The 23,452-nt window shown below is 41.9% G+C and overlaps 1 protein-coding gene across 18 annotated transcripts in view; it reads right to left on the bottom strand.

Annotated features, from left to right (window-relative positions):
• LOC144826666 (mucosa-associated lymphoid tissue lymphoma translocation protein 1-like) overlaps positions 1-23,452 on the bottom strand; it is a 1,784,778-nt gene that overhangs the window by 161,594 nt on the left and 1,599,732 nt on the right. For all 18 annotated transcript variants that reach the window (XM_078685246.1, XM_078685243.1, XM_078685249.1 and 15 more), the window contains one exon: positions 12,134-12,283. In XM_078685246.1, the coding sequence (XP_078541372.1) occupies positions 12,134-12,283 (150 nt within the window). The remainder of the gene's footprint in view (positions 1-12,133; positions 12,284-23,452) is intronic.

Raw genomic sequence — 23,452 nt, 5'->3', positions numbered from 1 at the left:
TTTGACAATACCATTTTAGAAAGTAGGCATTTTCTTGCTTAGCCTTCCAGTGTGCCTCTGCTAGGATGCGTATTGACTGTCTGGCTTTGGAGTGACAGGGGCTGTGAATGTGCAGTGGCTCCAGAGAGTCTGGATGAGTCAGCACTAGGCTGAATAGGCCCCGTCTGCATTTGGAGTGGTGAAAGGAGTAGCCCCTGCACCTGAATAGGGGTGTGCCCGCCTTCCACAATGATGGCTCTACCCCCCTATGGTGTGTATGGAGCAAGGGATCACACTGACAAAGGAGTTTGTTGTGCACTAGCAAAGTGCCACCCAGAACTGATTTGGACTGGGCTCAGAGCCCTGGGCCAGGAGTTAACAAAGAGATTTACTGTATAAAAAGAGGGGCCCAGATCCCAGACTTTTAGATCACTTCTGGGACATCAAGAGGAACCTTTGCCAAGGAGAAGAGCTGGAGTAAATGAGGAGGAATACTGCCCCTGTGCTGTTTGCTGCAAAGACTTTACCCCCAGTCCCCCATTACTTCCTTGCTGGGAGTTCTAATCTGCCAAGAGGTGCCTGTAGCTGTTCTGGCCTCTGGAGGTTGTTCTGGCTGTTGGGAGCTGGAAAAACAATGCAACAACGAGAAGCGTGACACATCCGCACCTGTTTCGAATGCATTGCTGAAGAAATCGTCGCAACGCTTACCCGCGGCTCGAGAAATCAACACACGCCGCATCGAGTGCACCGATCTCCGAAGACCGAGATCACTGCACCGATTCCGACGCAAGCCCTGTTGTGCGGGTGCACAAATCTACACATCGTCCCGGATCGTCGCATCACATCATGGTGCCAAGTCTGTCACATCATTTGAAGACACAGACACAGTAAGAAACCGACGCATCACCTCCCCACGCAGTAAGAAACTGACGCATCACTTCCTCTCCGGTAAGGAACCGACGCATCACCTCTGCATCACCTCCTCTCCAGTAAGAAACCAACACATCACCTCAGCTGCGCAGCAGTAAGGAACCGAGGCATCCCCTCCCCCGGTTCAAGGAACCGATGCATCACCTTCCCTGAGTGTATGAAAGTGACGCATACCGATTCCGGTATCAGTATAGATATTGATCAGGGGCTGGGTGAAAGTGCCCAACCTGAATGCGGGGACCTACGCAAATCGAACCAGAATGAGAATGGGGAGAGAAATAATAGTCTGGTGTACGATAGTGATAGTGCTAGGGATAAAGGTGCAACAATTGTCTGCTGGAATGTGGCAGGGTTGAGATCAAAGGAGAGTGACCCGGGTTGGACAAAATGTATTAATGCCCATGATGTACTGTGTTTTCAGGAAACGTGGAGTTTTCAATTATGATGGATTTGTTTCCTATAATTTATTAGCGATGGGTGGGGGCCCAGGTAGACCTAAAGGGGGTCTCCTTACACTTGTAACCATTTCACGTCCTATTGTGGTTAATAGGTATATACCAGTAAATGATCTTGTACAGATCCTCTGGCTAATAGAGGGCAAAGAGCACAATATTTTATTGATTAATTATTACAATATTTTCGATGGTAGTAGGGCTAAACTAGTAGTAGATTTGGCCGCTGCAATCGATAATTTGTGCCAGGAGGCGAATGTTGTATTTGATTTTATATGGGTGGAGGATTTTAACATTGTATTGTGCGAAATGTCAGCACAGAAGGTCTGTGGGGTTACCAATAACGTGGGGTGGGATATTTTGCATTTTGGTCACAGTGGGTATGGCGAAGCATTGCATAAACTCATGGGTTGTTATGATTTGGAAATAGTGGAGTGCGGTAAAGATGCTGATGGCCTGCCATCCCTACCTTTAAAAATTGGCACGCCACCTCTATCATCGACCATGTGATTGTTTTGTCAAACATTATTCCTTACTGTGTCCCCCCACGAATTGAAGTTACTACATTAAGTGATCACAATCTTATTATTCTGAATACTAGCCTTTGGGTAGGTTGCTCGACTGATGTAGGTAATATAATTACAAATGTGGAACCTCACAGGACCAATGGTGTAAGGCTAAGATGGGCAGGAGATAAGGCTAATGAACTATCCACCTCTATAATTAAGGAGAGCCTGCTGGACATTGTTTTTATTTTAGAACATAAATCTGATTTTGTAAAGGTTTTATCACTTTTCAATGTAATTAACAAAGCGGTTGATGCTACATTTACGGGACGCAACAGTAGGCAATGTAGGAGTGGACCTGGCTGGTTCAACCACCACTGCACTGCCGCACTAACTAAACTTAAGCAGGCATTAGTAGTCAAGCCCAGGGACAAAAACTTAATAATTACTTTGAGGATGGAGTATAAACGTGTGCTCAAACAGAGAAAGTGCGAACTGCAACAATTGGCTTGGGATTCCCTCAACCAAGCTGCAGAACTTTCAAACTGCACCCTGTTTTGGGCCACTGTTAATTCCCCCTTCCTAAGAGAAGAAAACACACCAGAGTTAACATCAAATGTATCGAGTGAAGGGTGGATTGCCCATTTCTCTTATATTTTTGATACCAACAGAGTTTTAGAGACTTGTCCAAATCAATGGGCTGTTTTACCCCTTGATATTTCTGTGCAGGAGGTTGAAAGTGGTATACGTAATAGTAAAGGAGGGAAAGCTCAGGGCCCTGATGGGGTACCTATTGATGTTTACAAGGCAGCACCAGAGGTATGGGGAACTCTCCTTACAATTGTTTTCAATGCAGCTGTGTGCACTGAGCCCCCTGTAACCTGGGGCGAATCGATTACAGTACTCATTTATAAAAAGGGTAGCAGGTCTGACGCAAAAAATTGCCGCCTGATCTCTCTCCTTGACTCATCAGTCAAGGTGATGAGTAGAGCTATGCTTGTGAGACTACAGGATTGGGCCGAGCAGAATGGTATACTGGCTGATAGCCAGTTTGGCTTGAGAAAAGGCCGGGGTACGCTTGACCAATGTGTTAATCTTGACCTATTGATTGGGAAGTACACTGAAGCTAAACCTGGTTCTATGTACCTCTGCTTTGCAGACCTGAGTAGCGCTTTTGATATGGTAGACCATGCACTCCTGTGGCCGACGCTGTTGAAGTTAGGCGCACCTGAAGGTATAATCTTTTTCCTTGCCAAGTTATATGAGAAATTGAAAACAAGTGTGCGCTTTGGAACTAGAGGAGAATGTACTCCTAAATTTAGTGTTAGAAGATGAATTAGACAGGGCTGTGTCCTGGCTCCCCTCCTATTTATTTTATTTATTAATGAAATTGATGCCATTTAAAAAAAAGTTAATGCTGATGCCCCCCAGATCAATGGTGTACCAGTGCCGGTGTTACTATACGCCGATGACGCTGTTTTACTTTCTAGGACCCCGGTGGGATTACAGCGATTAATGGATAGTTTTTCCTCTTTCATTAAAGATAGAAAATTGGTAATTAATAAAGGGAAAACTTATACCATGACCTGTGGAGCTAAAGCTAGAGTTTTAAACCTTTTTTATAGACAGAGAGAAGGTGCAACAGGTAGAAAATGTTTTTGTTACCTAGGTATTACCTTTTCTAATGATAGAAAATGGAAAAATGAATTGATCAACATCCGGAATAAAATTGCTAAAAATGCCCATGGCATTTACAGATTTGCTGCTAAGGTAGGGGATCGTCGATCAAGGGCTATGCTTAAAATTTACCAGGCTAGATGTGCTACTATAGCACTGTATGGGGCAGGAGTATGGGGCCACAGCTGTGTTTCAGAACTACTGGAGGAAAATGTATTTTTAAAAAGGCTCCTTTGCTTGCCCATGTCAGTTTCGAATGAATTAATTAATCGAGAGCTAGCAGTCAATCACTTAGCTGATCTATTATGCCTTAGGCCATTAATGACTTGGCGGTCTATATGGCTAGAGGAAGATAAGCAATTTAATAGATCTATTGTTGAAGACTGTTTACGCCTGGACAAATACCAAAATATACCCTGGTTAAAATATGTTGTTGCCTGTTTTTCAGCCATATTCAATTTCAATCTTTTAGATAACCCTGGTGCAGCATCTATGATTCCCAAATCTGAAATGAAAAATACTTTCCTGACATTTATGAGGAGAAAGCGGGCAATTGCAGCCGGATCTCTGTCCACTGTTATTTTTTATAATAGGTATATTACAGTGGAAGGTTTCCCTTCGTATTTGACTATGGTAACTAGGAACTCTCACAAATTTGTACTAACCAGGCTCCGATTCGGAATGGCCCATTATTTGGTAGCCCACCCCAACATCAAGAAACATCCGACTGGGCCTTGTAGGTGTGACGATGTATCCACCCAGAGCACTGTGCACTTTCTGTTGTTATGCAAACTGTACACACACTTTCGTATTGCATTTCTAAAACCTTTAAATATGGTGTACGTACAGTCATACATGCTATGAATTTAATTTTTAACTTGGAGTCGGTAGACATCTGTTTTTATACTGCGACGTTCTTAAATCAGTGCATCAACGCTAGGAAAAGTATGATTTTTTAATTGAAACATTGAGCAATTGGTTAGCTATGTCTATTTTAAAATGTAATATTTATTTCTGATGTGATTTGATGTTATGAAATATGTAATAACAGTTTTATTGCTGTATTTTGTTTGTGCTTTTATGGTCATTCATTTGAACCGAATAAAGCTTCATGAAATGAAATGAAACTGACGCATCACCTTCCCTGCGGCCCTTTTTTGTTTGTGTGTGCGATGCCATCCAAGGTACTTTGTGTGAAAAGTGTTGCATCTGCAATTTGCTTTGAACTGAACTATTTCTACAATTTGAAAGTCATATTTTATTAATGTATTGTGTATTTTTGTCGTTTTGGTCTTGTTTGGTTTAGATAAAGATTACCTATTTTTCTAATTTGTGTGGTGTCCATTTGTAGTGTTTTCACTGTATTACTGTATGTGTTCACAAATGCTTTACACACTGCCTCTAAGATAAGCCTGTCTGCTTGTGCCAAGCTACCAAGGGGGTGAGCAGAGTGTATCCCCCTTACCCTGACGAGAAGCAAGGGTCCCTATTTGGACAAAGGTACCCACCTCTGTCAACTAGAGACCCCTCCATTTCTAACAGCGTCAAAGACAGAGTTGGCGAGGGATCCTGGGCCAGCGGCATAAAGGGTAAGAACGGTGCTTGCTGGTATGGCACAGAAAAGCCTCCCAATGAGTAGGCTAGTGGTGCCATGGGGCCTGTAGTCGCACCAGAAGGCATCATAGCTCTGTTGAAGATGTAAAACATGGCACTGAAAAATCGGCTCAGATCCGTACTCTGAGTTGGAAATGTAGTGTACAGTGTATCATCATGGAGTTGCGAAAACAGACGGCACTGGAGCTTTTGCCACAGATCGAGGTGGAGTTGTCAGAATCGCGCTGGGGGAACCTCTTCTTGATCTTCGTTTGAGACTGGCTATGGGGTTATCAACGTTGGAGACTTGTCTTTAGAAGATCTATGATGGGATTCATGGTGCTGTTTCTTCTTATGTTTCTTTCTTCGAAGATCTGGAAGAATGAGGTGATGGTGATTTTGATCTTGGTCAAATGAAGGCTTTAATGAAGGCTTTCGGATTCATTTGTTGACAGTCTCTACAAGCGTTGATGTCATGGTCTGATCCCAGGCACTAAAGAGATTTTGTGAGGGTTAGTGATGGACATTTGACCCTCACAATCTCAACACTGCTCGAATCCAGACTTACTCGGCAGTGACATGTTTTGAGAAAACTGCACCAAAGAGCTTTATTTTGAAAGAAAACATTGGAGATTGGACTGATCTCCTGAGGATAGTTGAAAAGCTCTGTGTTACATTGGGCCAGAAAAATAGGGAACTGATGTCATTATGCCGACGGGGCGCTTTATGGCTCCAGTGACGTCATGCAGGGTGCGAAGACTTACTGAAGCCGGCACACCCTACTGGCATGGAAGAGCAATTGAAAGGTTTCCTGTTTAAGTTGGCGTATTGGTATATTCAAAAGGCTGAGGATAAATCTACCCATCAAAAACTGTTCTATCAGCTTGTGCCACCAATATCAGGTTCCTATCAACTGAATGGATACATGCTGATATTGGACACAGACATCTACAGACATCTACAGAGATCCTGACTCCATCACAGAGATGAGATTTTAGGAACACGTCACTTATATTGGACCGCGGAAATTCAATGCTTCTCTTGAGAGGACTGACTATAACACAGCAAAGAAGCTAAAAACGGTTGAATAATTTGATGAATGCCTGCTAGAATGAAGTTCTACATATTAATCACTTGTCTGCTAACCTTTCTTCAAGTAGGTCTTTCATTGTTCGTGAATCTGCAAAACTTGGTCTCCCCAAGGAGCAAATTCTTTCCAATCCTATAAGGGGCACAAGTGGCACAAGGGGCAATCATTGCACCTTTTAAAATCTTTATTGCAGGCACCTTCTCAGATTAGGGAATCATATTAACAACGGCAAGAGCAACCCTACCTGGCAAGGAATCTTTGACAGACAGAAGACAGTTCAAACATATCTATCACATTTGGCTCTCAGAGGTGAGATAACCAATTATAGTAGTTACAGTATATGTCCTCTCACTAAAAACCACAAGAAGAAATGGAGCGACTCCCACATCAACCTAAGTTCTTGTTACTTGGGGTCAAAATAAGGAGCCTACCAACTACGTTTAATTGTCCGAGAAGTGAACACTAAATGATGGACACTTTCCTTAAGAAACATTTTGGAGAAAAAAAAAATCTCAAAGTAGAGTCAATGGACACGATAAAAAAATGAAGAAGTTGAAATCCACAAACTCTCCCTCAGTGGCCGAATGGAAGGCAGGAGTGGACTGGTGTGTTCAACAAGAAAAACCCATTTATGTTACTAGAGGATGCTCACAAAAACACAGGAAGATCTGGGATAAATGGTGAGATTATAACAGACTTGATCTGGGCGACTGGATATTTTAGGTATATGAAATGTGGTATTATCTATTAGCATGGCTAGCCAACCCAGAGAAGAGAGTATCTGCCATCTTGGCCCTAGAATCGGAAAGCGGGGAGACGGTGTATACTCAAAATGAGATTTTGCGCTGCTTCCTGAGGTATTACGAGAGGCTCTACGAGAGCTTGCTAGAGGCAGAAGACCTAGAAATAAGTTCCTTCTTGGAGGCCATCCCGCTCCCGGAACTGGAGCGTGAACATGCAATATGCTAAGGCCGCCGATAGAACTTGGCGAAATTCGGAGGGCCAGGAACAAGACACCGGGAGTGGACGGATTGGCGATAGAATTTTATGGGCAGTTCGTAGAGTTGTTGGCACCGAGATTGCTAGAAGTCTATATGGAGGCAAAAGAACTGGGTCAACTGCCCACCTCGATGCGGGAGGCATTGGTGATCTCATTACTGAAGCCAGGTCGAGAGGAAACGTGCCCGGCATCCTACCGCCCGCTGTCGATGCTGACAACGGACTATAAAATATTGAGCAGCATTTTGGCGACCTGTCTCATAAAACATATGACCGCGCTGGTCCATGAGGACCAGGCTGGCTTCATACCAACGAGGAACACAACCACAAACATTAGGAGACTAGTGAGACTACTCGAGGAAGATCGGCAGGAGGCCCCACAACCCATGGTCTTATCAGTAGATATAGAGAAAGCATTCAACAGTCTAGAATGGAGATACCTCTATGGGACGATGAATCGATTCGGCCTAGGATCGGACTTTGTGCAATGGACGTCTATACTTTATGCATCTGCTGTGGCTAGGGTGAAGGTGGGAACATTGATATCTGCGCAATACTCGGTTGCCCGAGGTACCAGAAAGGGTTGCTCGCTTTCCCCCTTATTGTTCGTGTTGGCTGTAGAACCATTGGCGGCCAGGATCCGAATGGGAGATCATTATGAAGGACTTCAGTGTAGAGGAGAACGACAGTTTATATCTCTATACGCTGATGACCTGTTGTTGTTCCTAGAAGACGCAGGGAGGGTGCTGACAAGTGCGGACGCTCTGCTGTCCAACTTTGGAGTTATATCGGGTTTGAGGGTGAATGGGGGAAAACGTGTCTCTTCCCGGTAAAACAGGGCGAGTGCCGGCCGCTCACGGAGAGAGAGGTGAGATGGGAACCCACTTGCTTGAAATACTTAGGAGTCCATATTTACCACACTGCACCCGACATGCTGGATGGCAATGTGGGCAGGGCTACGAGGGCCTTGAAGGGCAGTATGGCCTTTTGGTCCACACTCCCGTTGTCGGGAACAGGGCGGATAGCTTTACTGAAAATGGTAGCGCTCCCTCGACTACTGTATTTTTTTTTAACTCTCCCATTATGGATCCCAAGTCATTGAGATCACTGGTAGGGAGCTTTTTGTGGGGAACGGGGAGACGGCGCACAGCTCAGGCAATTCTCATCCGGCCCAAAGCTGTCGGGGGACTGGCAGTCCCGGATTTTGAGTTGTATTACCTGGCGGCTCAGCTTCAGATACTAACGCAGGCAATAGCACGCAAGTTTAGGGGCCCTATGGAACAGAGAAACAGAGGGATTCCGCGCTTTATCCTGTCCTTTATAGTGATGCAGCAGAAATTGAAGAGGAGAGATATGATCTGCCTAGTGAGGGCTTCTTGATACATGCGGCACTGACTAGAGCAATACAGAGGCACTGGCGAGTAGGACTTGCGGAACCCACGACTACTATGGCATGCCAATACACCACAATGGCCGCTGGGACTTTTAAGGCGGTACCGTGTCTCTACGCCAGAATGCTTACGGAAGGCCTAATGCCCCTAGAAACACTGAAGGAGAAGTGGGAGGTGGACATAGGTAGAACTATCCCCGAAACGGCTTGGTCACACATTGTACAAAGGGCGTGGAAGAGCACAAAAAATGCGAGATTCCAGTTAGTACACTTTTACATTCTACACAGAGCATACTTGACGCCAGGGAAAATCGGAAAATATTTTGCAGTTGTGGAGGCGGCTTGCCCTAGATGCACACACATAGGAGCGGACTTAATGCACATGTTGTGGTCATGCCCCGAGTTAGGGGACTACTGGGAGGAGGTAGGGGAAACTCTAAACACTGTTACGGAGAGACAGCTGACTTTTGACGCAGCCACTAGTATCCTGCACTGGTTCCCCCATACATCAAAAACTAAAATATTGAGCAAGTTTGTGGACATGGGGCTGCTGTTAGCGAAGCGAGAAATCACAAAACATTGGAAGGCGACAATAGGGCCAAGAGGCAGGAGGTGGAGAGATGTGTTTCTAAAATGGGCAAGCAGCGAAAGCACACTTAGATACCGGCAGGCCAGGAGACTGAATAATGAGAAGGGGCTGGAGGCAGCGACAGCATGGGAAACGCTGGTGCAGGCTCTGCAGGACTACCAGGTGGAGGGTGATGGGGAAGAGGTGACATCCTTTCTAGACGGCCCGAACCTGACCAGGTGCAATGATTGTTTCACAGGATAGGGACTCCTGCACCTTGGAAGTGGAACACTATATGATGCATCACACCGGTGGGGGAAGAGGGACAGGGGAGGGGGAAGAGGGGAGGAAACATTATTTTGTTAGGGGGGCGTTGGGGGTTGATGTAACGTTGGGATATAGGTATCAATATTTACTGCATATGACACCACAGAGAAGACATATTGGTACGGTTTGGGATATTAAAGAATATGGGCAGCCAATAAGTGTGGCGATCGATCTTCCAAATTGATTGGTGGTGATGGTTATTATGTAATGTGGATATAGTAAAACCCAATAAAAATTGTTTAAAAAAAATGAAATGTGGTATTATCAGTGACACTAGAACTGATGATATTTTATTGGTGCTTGGATGACAATAACACTTGTTTATTAAAAAAAAAACTTATACTCATTATGCCATGTTGTGTTGGTAATTTTACCATGTTCCTTGGATGAAATCACCTATCATTGTAAAATGACCAACTCCTGGGAGATTAGTGTTCCCAACAAAGATTTATTCATAAAACAAGCTGCTGTGTAATTAATTCTAGCAGTATAGGTAACAAGGGAACCCGTTTAGGTAGCTGAGGACCTCGGGTAATTAGTATTTTTATCAAGAACACAGGTCCTAAGATTAACAAATAATTATCTGTAAATGACAAACATAGACTTAAATAAGAACTATGGCTTGTTTTTCTCCAATGTCCAGCCGGACAAGGAATCATTTATTTTCAAAAGTTTTTAGGGATATTGAAATACGTGAGACACGACATGAGTCAACAAACTGGGTACAAGCCTGTACCAAGTAAGGGGAAGGAGTGATAAAAGGAAAACAAAGAATAAGGAAGGGTGAACAGGCAAAAGAGTTGGAGCAAACGGCGGCTTACAATACAATGCAATCTTGTGCAAGCACGCACCAACAGTCACTGCAATAATTCTATACAATTGTAACATGCAGTTCTGTTATAACAGTCGACGTGACGTTTCGATCCCTAGCTCCAAATACTAACTGGGATCATCTTCAGGACTAGTGTTTTATGCTATTGCCTGAAATGTTAAAAGCCTGATCACGATTAACATAGGGTGAACATGGGGCGTCTGGATAAGAAGCCTTTACGGTGAGTTGAGTCACCTGAGCATGTCCATGCGTAGCCTGTTAAGGCTTCCGTGCATAATTGGGCGGGACGACAGTAATTCTGATCAATGTTCCTCTTCCTAGTGTGGAACCTGTGCCTTATGGGCTGGGGCCCATAGAGTTTCAGAGCCTGGAAATTGTGTACGGGGCGGTTGTGGGATTGTGCAATCCGCTTCCCTCTGATCCTCGATGGGATGGTGTGTCCAACTTCGTCCCGTCCATCCTGCTCGATGGCAGTTCAAAACTGCCACCGAGCAGGACGGACGGGACGAAGTTGGACACACCATCCCATCAAGGATTGTATAGAATTATTGCAGTGTCCGTCCTGCTCGATGGCAGTTCAAAACTGCCATCGAGCAGGACGGACGGGACGAAGTTGGACACACCATCCCATCGAGGATCAGAGGGAAGCGGATTGCACAATCCCGCAACCGCCCCGTACACAATTTCCAGGCTCTGAAACTCTATGGGCCCCAGCCCATAAGGCACAGGTTCAACACTAGGAAGAGCAAAATTGATCAGAATTACTGTCGTCCCGCCCAATTATGCACGGAAGCCTTAACAGGCTTCGCATGGACATGCTCAGGTGACTCAACTCACCATAAAGGCTTCTTATCCAGACGCGCCATGTTCACCCTATGTTAATCGTGATCAGGCTTTTAACATTTCAGGCAATAGCATAAAACACTAGTCCTGAAGATGATCTCAGTTAGTATTTGGAGCTAGGGATCGAAACGTCACGTCGACTGTTTTAACAGAACTGCATGTTACAATTGTATAGAATTATTGCAGTGACTGTTGGTGCGTGCTTGCACAAGATTGCATTGTATAATAAGCCGCCGTTTGCTCCAACTCTTTTGCCTGTTCAACCTTCCTTATTCTTTGTTTTCCTTTTATTACTCCTTCCCCTTACTTGGTACAGGCATGTAAACAGTTTGTTGACTCATGTCGTGTCTCACGTATTTCAATATCCCTAAAAACGTTTGAAAATAAATGATTCCTTGTCCGGCTGGACATTGGAGAAAAACAAGCCATAGTTCTTATTTAAGTCTATGTTTGTCATTTACAGATAATTATTTGTTAAGCTTAGAAAGTGTAATTAATTCTAGACATGCATCACAGGGATACTATGCATCAAATGTTATATAATTCATTCATATAAAATGAAATCATTCATCAAAACCACTGTTCCCCAAGTTAAGACGCAGCTGGGGAAATACATTTAGAGAACTTTGGAAAATGTATATAAAATATATTAGGTCGCAGATATGTACAGTAGTTATTTATTAACTACAACTGAATACGACAAACTCAAAGAAATATTAACATTGTTAAGAACACGAACTCCATTCACCGCCTTTAAAAAATCCATTGACAACGAAACATAATTGCCGCCAATTCTTCGACTGTACACATTTTCAAGAAAGTCTTCTTTAGGAAAGACTTATTTTACATTACATAATTCCTATTAATGAGCCAATGACTTAGTGAAAGTGAACTGCAAGAAACAGGCTTTTCTCATAACAAATTATATTCGTTGATCGATCGCTTACCAGTGGAGGGAACCCAAAGCTTGTTTCGGGCTTGGAACTCGTGTGTGTGCCCAGTAGTGCATATTTTGTCACACAGCGATCGAGGTTCTATTAGTGTGTGCTTTATTTCCATGGCCTGTTTTCCTGTCACCAGGTGATCCCGACCAATATCTAAGAATAAAGGAAATGGAAATATATGTTTAATACTAAGCAGTTGTAGCACACTGTTCTCAAATTGAGAAAGGACAGCTACGAACATTACTAATTCTTGTTTATAATTGATTATCAAAATCACATTTGGTAAAAAATAATTATGTATGGATACTGGTAAATATAATTTAGAATAGAAATTAATGCAAAATGGGAAACGTTTTGAAACACTGTTACTCTGCTCTTTTTAAATAGCGGATTAGAATTAAATTGTTTTATAAATGTTGTGTTCAACAGACAGTAAACACAATCGATTGCTGTTTTACATTGTCACCCTCAGAAAACTACAAATTGTAGCCTACTGTGAACCCCATCTTGAAGTTTCTCTAATGTATAGGAAACCACAAACATTTGAACTGTACCAGCAGCAGGAGTTCTGCGTTCTTAACTCCTGAGGCCATTGAAAAGGCCCCCTGGACCTCTCCTCAGAGACATTGTCATATCCCTAAACCTCTAAACTTTACAACTGCGGATAGGGTTGGTGGCTACAGGTATTCCACAGATCAGGTCTTCCCATCCTTGAGTTTGTCTTCTATCCCTTTTGCAAGCATGTGGGAATCCCAGAGAAGAATGATCCAGGACTCAATCCAGAACCGCTCTGTATGCCCGAGATAGTACAAACATGCTACCTAAATCATTAAGCAAGCCCCACCTGCCCTACCTTGCGGCACCTACCTGTGTCTGTCTGGTCTGCCGACAAGGACAAACCCTTCCGGACTGACCTTCGACTGTGCAGTGAGAAGCTCCCACCTAGCTCTCTCCTTCATCTCCGATCTTTCTTATTTAGCTCTCTCTTGCTTTGTTACTCGTGTCTCATCTTCCCTGCTTTCTTGCCTCTTTGACCTTTGTTTTTCACCGCTCTTATTGCTTTCCCACTTGCTCTCTATGCTATACTCGCTCTTGACCTCTTTGCCATTTCGTGAATTTGACATCTTTTTTCTCACTCGCTTTTGGCTTTTTGCCACTTTTCTCTCACTCGTTCTTGGCCTTATTTGCCTCGTGCCACTTTAACATCTCACTTGTTCTCTTGTCATTCTGCCACTTTAACCTTCTTTCCCCAATTTAGGCACCTTTGCAGCTCCTGTTCCGCTTTTTAGGTCGATCCTAGCGCAGTACGCATGCGCTGCTCTAGGAGATGACCTCTTGGAATCACTCCAGCTTTTCAGCAAACTCGTGCGTGTGGCTTTTTTTTTTGCATACATTGTATTGTCCATTGCGTGTGGCTTAAAAAACTGAAAGCACGCAAATGGCCAAAGGCAGGTGCATGTCCCACCTTTCCCAGTAAAAGTTCACAGACAGACTCAGAAATCGCACTGCCCGCATCGCTGTCGACTACAAAGCACAGACAGTTCGAAGGTGCCATGTAGGACACAGGGACAGGTGGCAGCCTTGCACAGCGGGAAGCATCAGATAAAACAGGGCTGCTCTTCAGTGCGCGACACAAGGTTGAAAGAGTCAAAAGGCCTTTTCTCTCACTGCCACTGCATATGTTAGAACCATGTTTAAAAGGGCTTTTGATGGAATAGGAATTCATAAAATCTGCATTAAAATAACAAGGCCCGCGCCTCTCCTTTCAGCAGCCCCTCAATGAGGGCTTTTAAAACATACACTTATTTTAACCAGCAGCGAAATTAAATAGATTTCCAATTCTAATATCCCCTTTCTCACACTCCCCGCGCTCTGAAGGTGTTTCTGAGTGAAATGGGGCTATCTCAAGATTTGGTTACATTTTCTCCCTCCATTGTGCTAAATTACTAAATTGAAGTTTTATAATGAGAAATAAGTCAAATTGCAAAAAAAGGGGGGAAAAACCCATCACATCTCTACTTGTGATTAACAGAAAAGGCAGGCAGTGGAGGGAAAAAATGCAAATGATTGCGCACAAAGAGCTGCTCGCAAATTGGCGTCACAATTTCTCAAATTATATCATTACTGCTCTGCGGATTTCCCGGGTAAGAGCGGTAAATGAGTTCTATTTCCGAGCTGCCTCTCTGCCAAGGTAGAGCCGGCGACAAGCACCTCAGATTTACTGATTTCAATAAGCCTCACCGATTTGGGCTCCTTCAAGCATTGATTATTTCCGGCATATTAAGCACGTTTTAGCAAAGGTGATAAGTCAGTTTTAATTTAAATGAAATTAATATTCTTATGGAAGTTTGGTTATTATTATTAAAAATCGGTCCTCATTTCAGATTCAGCTTTTTTTTCCTCCTTACTTCTCTTCTTAAATGGGGGGATGCGTTTGGGGGCGGGGGTGTTGGAAAGAGAGACAACTCTCAACCTTAGTCCAAAAGGTCTTGCTTTTGGGACCTTATAAGTATTTAGTTATGCAGCACAATATCCTTGGTGTAACAACATCCACTGATGCATGGCTAAACACTTATAAGGTCCCAAAGGCGAGACCTATTGGCTATGCCAATGCTTGTTTATATCTGTCTTTTCACTTGCCTCTGCTTGCCAGCATTTACATCTTTGCTGCTGCTCCTCGACCTCCTCTCGTTTTCCAGCCCTTTGCTCCCCCTTTTGCCCATTCCCTCCGCAGTGGCTTTTTATGCCTCTTTCTACCACGCTGTACTCTGTCCTGTTTCCCATCGCTCCCACTAGCCCCGCCCACCAGCCCAGGAACTCTTTCCCCTTCCTACCTAATGGCGGCTACATCGATGATGCGCAGCACATATACCTCTGGTGTGCCAAAGACAAACCCGTCTGCACAAGGTCCATGCCCAGTGCCAGAAGCTTTCATCCTCCTAATTGGCACCACTCCCCCGCCACTACAGTGCCGCAACCCTCCTTGGCCTGCATCCCAACTGCCCAACTGCTGCTGGGCCTTGCCGACCTCTGTGTATTGACCTTGCACATCGAGTTCAGACAAAACTCCAGGAACAGGCAGAGAACGCAGAAAGTAGACAGTTCTCATGTGAAAGGCACAGAGTCTTGCAAAATAAAGTAATGTAGTAATGTGCGCAAAAGCAGCATCATGGCAGTAGAGCTCATTCTAACTTAGCAATGTCGACAATGACCCTATCAGCTATATGATACCCTCGCCTTGATAAGGTCAGAGTATATAGACAAAACACCCAAACAGAGTTCAAAATGAAGCAGAGTCTAGAAGCGATCGGAAAAAAAATGGAGAAAAAAAATTGGTTTGAGAGGAAAAAAATATAATTTAAAAGTTTCTATTCATTGAGAACGGGATTAATTGAGAGATGGAAAATTCAGTAAAGTACGTGAACCTAAGAATGCAATACGTTACAAAAGGGCATCCCTATCGTCCATAACAGAATGCTAACTTAGCAATGTCGTCAATGACCCTAATGGCCATATGGCACCCTCCCCTTGGTAAGGTCGTAGTTTATAGACAAAACACCCAGAGTTCAACGGGATGCAGAGTCAAGAAGCGCTCGAAAAAAACTAATTGGGAAAAAAAAATTGATTTGAGAGAAAATAAAATGTCATTTAAAAGTTTCTGTTCCTTGAGAACGGGATTAATTTGGAGATAGAAAATTAAGTAAAGTACGTGAACCTAAGAATGCAATTTGTTACAAAAGGTCATCCCTATCGTTCCTAGCAAAAAGGGATGCCATCCAATCAAGTAGTCCGAAGGAACACACATGTTCCTCATAAACGGATGCATCCAAGAGCAGGTCTGGGCAACTTGCGTGATATTCGATGAAATTCCGTTGCAAGAAGTTCTGCGCAGCCGCACAGATATCCCACTCAGTCAACACTCCAAGTGCAGCTGCACGCGCCATACTGTCATCCCGAGAACAGACCTGGTCGTGGGCCAGTAATGGATCCACTAACAGATCATAATCCGGCTCCGTGCATGACGTATTGGAGAGGCATAAATCCAGGGCTCAATAGAAAGGGCACCCCTGGCAGTAAAACACTGGCTGCACACAAGAGAAGTAGGCAAAGGGAAAAGTTAGTCAATAACTTACGCTAAGCGTCGCTAATGACAAGCAACCAAAAAGTTGTTGCATTCAGCCACGGTACAGTTGCAATTGGCCAGGTCTGTGAATTACTACATGCTGGGTAGCCATTGCGTAACATCAGCCGAAGATTTAGGACGCCACCCACCAGCGCTAGGATTAAGGGGTACCCTCCATAGGCGCTGGAAAAAAAAGAATGAATAAATCCCAGTATTACTCCAAAAATCATCTCAAAATAAGTCACAAGGCCGGATCCCATAAGTTTAAAAAGATAAGCAACGCCTTCTGTGTCAGACGCATTAAATATTTGATGTACCAGTTCCCCAAAATGAAGTGGGAGATTCGTTTTCAGCAGTGACTGTATCTCACTAGATGTTCTAGCCACCTGCAATTCGAAGGTCCCTCGAGCGGAAGTGAGAGCCATTTCTTGTTGAAACAATAGCGCTTTGAGTCTGCTTTCAAAGTTGGAATGGAAGGCCAAATGGAACTATCTACAAAAAGCACATTGCTACAACATGTAACAGGTTGCGAAACTGTTACTATATACAGGACGTCTGCCCGTAAACCACAGCAGTCGTGGTTATTCTAGATAAGATAATTGCCGTTAGAAAGCAACTTGAGAGTGGGAACTATTGCTGGGACAGGCGCCCCTTTCAAAAAACAAGCCAGATTAGGTGCAGACACATTACAAGCGACGTGCAACTTTTTTTGTTTGCAAACCAGGGAATGTCCTACTTTGGTATCGCAGTCCACCCCAGTTAGGAAAACGTTGTTACACTCCCGTTGAAATCTGTATGTGAAAGGCAGGAACCATTATTCATTGAGAAACGTACCACCCACCCAGGGGTTCAAAGCGGTCAATTGGGAAATGTTTCATGCAAGATTTAAATTGAAATAGCGAAAATGGCAGAGAGATAACGCCATGAATTAACCATGCAACCAAATCGGTCTCCGCAACAGAAAATGACAAGTGTTCTAATTGTTCCAATTGTAATAGCGTGTATGTAGCATCTTTTCATCGACATAAATCTCTGTTTATCAGTTAGATTAAATGGTAAAAACAAAGTAAAAGTGTTAAAATAATCCCATGGTACTTTTCCCATTTTGAGAGTTAGTAACGTCCATGCACATTGCATCACAGATCACAATTGATTTTGACCATGGTATAACACAGATACATCACTTTGAACAATGTCAATTACAGAAGAAACACTTTTATCTAAAATATGCGGGAAGAAAGTGTATTTATGCTATTGTCCACTACTGTAGCAATTTGGAGCAGACGGAGCGCTCCTTCCATCTGCGAAAGTTTCCATAATTCATTGTAAGCCTCATAGATGAATCTCTTTGATCATGGAGTTTTAGGATGCAAGATAAAATCTGCCAAATTGATGTCGCTCGACAAGAGGGACAGGTGTTGTTTCACTGATGACAGAGTAGAGTGTTCAAACCATCGTTGGCACTATTTTCCCACTGAATATGTGGTGACAGAGTGTGATTGTGGGTAAAAGGGATCAGGTCTAGTGTGGGTGAAACCGGTCGTTACATTATAAAACGCAGTTGAAATGCGTTTGAAGTGGTTTGCCACAACAACCATCCTGAGGGGTCAACATCAGAGATATTGAAACTGTCATTTCGAAACAGAGCTTGTAATACATCAATGGTAGTTTTGGTGTGTTTCCGCCAATTATCATACTCCACCAATGACGGAAAGGATTGAATATTCAGATTCTTGGCAGTAGCCAAACCAAAACAAGTAGTTTGGTGCACTGGGTCATTAAAAAAAATTATTTGAGTCGGAATTAGACATGGACGATGCAAAGCTTCGGTTCCCTGGACCTGCCAACTCTTAGTGCCCCAAATCGATTTTAAATCAATGGTATCTTTCCAGTGATCATAACCCTGTAAGGCCAATTCAGTTCTAAAGGCATTGGAATAGATCAATTTTGTGAGTGTCAGAATAAATTTAGATTGAGACAGCAATTTCAATTTAAAGAACTAGGATTCTGGATCGGACGTGTTGTAACTAGTGAAATAGGTGAACTTATTTCTAAGCTTTTTTTAACTTTCCTGTAAGGGAAATGGACAATGTTCCCACTGCGTGTAATTGAAACAAGCCTTACCGTGTTTGTTTTGTGCAAAAAATGATTGCCATAATGTTGATAACAGAATAAATCAGCATAATTCAGCTTCAAAAGCACCATAATACTTTAAATAAAAAAACAATGAATGTACTGCTTGTACATCCCAATCATCAGAGTGTATGTCCTGTGTTGGTGACAGATCAAAGAAAACAGATACATTTCAGTCAACAATGTCAAACTACAATAGTGTGACTCCTAGTGCTTCATGCAACGGTATTTCTTTGATTCCAATGGCTTCAGCTTCTTTGACTAATGACCGTGTAGTTGAGAGCGGGATGGAGACTACTATTTACTTTTTACCTGTGGTGCCTTCATCCGCTTCCAGCGCAGACATCGAGTATGCTTATCCTGGGGATGAATCCCACATTGAAGTACCAGACAGTCCTTTACATCATCACGCTGATGCTGCACTACAACCCTTAATAAACATTGGGGCAAGCTGTTATTTTGGGGACAGTACAAGCTTCTCTTATTATTCTTCCTCCTCGTCTTCCTCTGTCGCACCACCACCAACAAAAATGAGTATCTTCATCTCTTAGTTCAAAAAAACTTACATGGTCCCACCCTGAATCTACATATGGTTGGTGCTTATCCTTATTTTCCCCTTCATGTCGACTGAGTTTGTGACAGTATTCTTTTTACTCATCACTGGACATTATTTGCCACAACGATCTGCTGTAAAGTAGATTGATGGAATTTTGGCTCCCCATACATCGTCCCATATCATGAAATGTGATCAACCTCTTGTGAACATTTCAGCTTTCCCTGTTACAGATGGCATCGTTTGGGATAAAGTTGCATTCGAAATCCATGGTCTGCCAGAAGTCCTCAAGATACCATACGTGTTTTGCGTTTGATTAGGAGATGTGGTAACACAGGACATACAATATTACAGATGCTCTGTGCACACTACATGTTCATCAAATGTTCAACCAATCAATTTAGTGCTGCTCCATTCGTTGCACTTAGTCAAAGTGCCTAGAAAATATGGTGACTGATCTGGTTGGGAAACCTCCCGTTCTGTAGAAGGTGTGCACTTATTTACAGGGAACCGTTGAGTTCCTTATCGATTTCTCAAAAACATTTCTCAAAAAAATATATCCTTGTTTGTAATAAGTTCCAAACTTTTTTTATTGAATTATGTTCTTTTCATGATTTCTTCATTTATTCACAACAAATTCATTCAATCTCTTGAATTATACCCAATGCATTTCGGTCATTGTCCTGACCCTTCCTCAGGAGTGTATATATAAATAAAAGAAACAGAAAACTATTTAGTCCCTGATTTTATATCAAAATGTAGCAAAGATATATCATGTTATTTACCACATACAGTCTCTATACAAATCAAAAAAAATGTACATATTGTTAAGAATTAATCCAAATTGCATGTTCAAGCTGCATAATTGTAATGCAAAAATGTTTCCTGAATGACTAATTAAAGAATGTGACTTAGTGATAAAAAAGTGTGAAAGAAGCGATTAGTTTATGACTAGCAATTTATGACAATAAATATTTTACCCACTGGCTTGCTTGACAAGTTAACATGGAGTCCCTTTTGTAACGGTAAAACGTTTGCAAGGAAACTGGCATACTAAGCACAACTCCAAAATAATCCCATATTTTCGCTGAAATAACAGGCTCCTTAAATACAAACTTACTTGATGTTCACAAAAAACAGCACTCTCGTACAAGCTGCACGCCATACTAAGCGGGCAGTAACAAACACACTATTTTCTTGCGCTGTACGAATAGCGTCCTAGCGCGATCACGTGTGGCGTGTGTAACATCGTGATGTAATCACACGCTACTGGATCTTACTGAATTTAAAGCGACCTATTCACAAAAAGTTATTTATAAAAGACGATTGGTTAGCACGTTAACGAAATATTATGTGTGATTATAAAGCTGATGAAATCATGATGAAACTAATAGATTTTAATGCTGTCACTGAATTAAATATTAAACTTACTCAGTTTCAAGCAGCCTATTAACTAAAAAGTGCACACGTGCAGTAAAAATATGTGTAAAACAATTGTGAAAAAACCCAAACTGGTATTATTATGAAAGAAATCCCTCGGTTCTGATGCTATTACCTGATGAATACATAGCGAGTAATAAAAACTAAGTGGATTAATAAATCATATATCAAAATGTATTGTGTACAGCATCAACGATCTAAATATACAAAGAAGACATAATCAAAAACAAAACCATCCTTATAAAAAACCCGATAATTCTATGCGGTCAATCAACCCAAACGGCTGTAAAGTGTTACATTTTTTGATCCAAAAGAATTCTGCCTTTAATAATTGTTTATGTGGGTCAGTACCCGGGTCATTTCTTACTGCTTCCAGTACAGTGTATCTTAATTGAGACACATTGTGTCCAGCTTCCTGCCAATGCATAGCCACCGTTGATTTAACATTCTTCAGTCTTATGCTGCTTTTATTTTCCGTGATGCAGACTTTTATTTTCCTTTCAGTGATGCCCACATATATTTTGCCGCACGGGCACTTCATGGCATATAGCACGTTTTTAGAATCACGGGTGCTAGTGTGTTTCAAGTCAATTGTGAAACCTTTTAAAGGATGACTTAGTTCTTTCCCTCTGATGACATTGTTGCAGTGTGTGCAGTTACCACAGATTTGCATCCCTTTAAATTGCGTGGTGCGGTCTTTGATAGCTTTTTTTTATAGCAATTCCTTAAAATTGCGTGATCTTTGAAAAGCAAAAATGACTTTGTTTTTGTTAATGCATTCTAATTCAATCTCTTTTTCAATCAGATGCCAATGACTTTTACTGATATTTTTTATCTTATTTGCTTCTGTTGAATATTTTAGAACACATATATTGAAATTCTTCTCAGTTGTTTCGCTCTGCCTCAAAAGAGTTGATCTTTCAATCATTTGTACTTTTTGTTTGGATTCATTAATTAAAGTTTTGGGGTATCCTCTTTTTATGAACCGTTTAGCAAAGGAATCAATGGTTTGATGAGCTTCCTCCTCTATGCTAGTGATGCGTTTCAATCGTAAAAACTGTGAAAAAGGCAGTTTTGTGTACAGCATCAACGATGTAAATATACAAAGAAGACATAATCAAAAACAAAACCATCCTTATAAAAAACACGATAATTCTATGCGGTCATTCAACCCAAATGGCTGTAAAGTGTTTTTTGATCCAAAAGAATTCTGTCTTTAATAATTGTTTATGTGGGTCAGTACCCGGGTCATTTCTTACTGCTTCCTGTACAGTTTATCTCAAATTACCACGAATAAAGCAGAGACTTTAGTTTTTTCATCTGAAGACGCCTCAGGCATTTATGATTTGATCCAGGAAGCAAAAACATTTAGTCCAAAAATCAACACGGTCACGCAACTCCTAAAACAGCTGGAATATGTGAGTTGTAAAGAAATCAATCAGCGACTTCACGCAACAACATTGTTCCATTACCAAAAAAAAAAACGGATTCCACGTGGTCTAAGAATAACACTTAAGCCCATGTTATGTAAAAACAACAAAAAATTCGTTGAGAAATGGTACCAAATATTAAACAAATGTTCTTTGGACCATATCCTGTTAATCGTGGAGGAATTATATCATATTTTGAAAAATCTGGAAGAGGAATTGTCCATCATCAAAAATGATTTATCTAAATATGAGAATTTACAAGAGATGCTGGATGACATCAACAAAAAATTAGAAAAAGTACGAAAGGGAGATACATGAAAGGAAGATTAAAAAGTATCGCAGAGATACTATAGATTACAAACTTGAGGAAATTTATACCTGGGCGGAAGTTTACAGCCAAAGAAAATGGCAACAAAAGACACAAACGAGTTCATCACAAGAAAGCGTTGTTTCAGATTCAGAAGTAGCCCAAAACAGGCCACCACTTCATGAAGAAGCAAGCACATCTACGAAAGTGAGTAGTGTACAAGGAACGAAAGGAACAAAGGCGGCTTTTTTGTCCATAAGTCCGGCAGCGAACAATGCACCCAACATAGAAAAACCCGGTGGGGTAAAAGAAACAGAGCCAGAGAAAGCGAAGAGATCTCTGAGGAGCACGGCCAAGGTGACCTAATCATTAACATATCAAGTGTGGAACTTACACAAGATCAAATTAAAGTTCTCAACAAAGGTACATCATTCTGTCCTACTTACAGTAGTAATATTGCTGAAACCGAAATTGCGATCTTCAAATTTTTACGTACTTTAAGACTCAAACTTTTTTTAGTGTACTACCTATCAAAGATGAAAATACCACGAGTCCAGAGTATGTTGAATTCAAGAAAAAAAGTACTTTCTGAGCACCGTCTTCCCACAAAACCATAGACATTTTTGAACGTTTGGTTAAAACCGATTGTGATAAAATAAAATAAAAATAAATAAAAGTTTGGCAAATCCAAGAAGTCAAACTTTACAAAAAAAGAATGGAACATTCTACAAAGTATGGCAAAGAATCCTAATCTTACTTTTCAAAAGGCAGACAAGGGCGGCGCACTAGTCGCCATGGATACTGATTTTTACCACAACAGTGTGCTGGAGCACGTACAAGATCAAGGCATCTACTTGAAACTTGAAAAAGATCCAACAATTGATTTTCAAAATATTTTGAGACACATTCTCAAAAAAGCTCTAGAGGTCAGTGGTGGATCAGTCAAAAGACATATCAATATTTGGACAACCAACACCCTAGGCGTCCTCAATTTTATATGCTTCCAAAAGTACACAAATGCTTAACATCACCGCCTTTTAGACCCATAGTGTCAGCATGTAGGTCCATTTCAGAGTCATTGGGACATTACCTACATCATTTTTTGCAGCCAATGGTACAGGATTGGAAAACATATATAAAAGACAATACATCCTTTTTAAACCATTTGGAAATTCTCCCCAAAGAAGACATGAGAAATTGGTTACTTTGCACAATAGATGTAACTTCGCTGTATACTTCAATCCCTCACAACGAAGGTTTGGAAGCCATAGAGTGGTTTTTGTTGAAGAACGAGTTTATTGGAGCCAATAACGTTTTTTTGTTAGAATTGATGCAT

This window comes from Lissotriton helveticus, chromosome 3_2 (assembly GCF_964261635.1).
Source record: "Lissotriton helveticus chromosome 3_2, aLisHel1.1, whole genome shotgun sequence".
In the NCBI taxonomy this organism is placed as follows: domain Eukaryota; kingdom Metazoa; phylum Chordata; class Amphibia; order Caudata; family Salamandridae; genus Lissotriton; species Lissotriton helveticus.
Note: the sequence above shows the minus strand (reverse complement) of the source record. Positions and strands in the feature narration are given on the sequence as shown.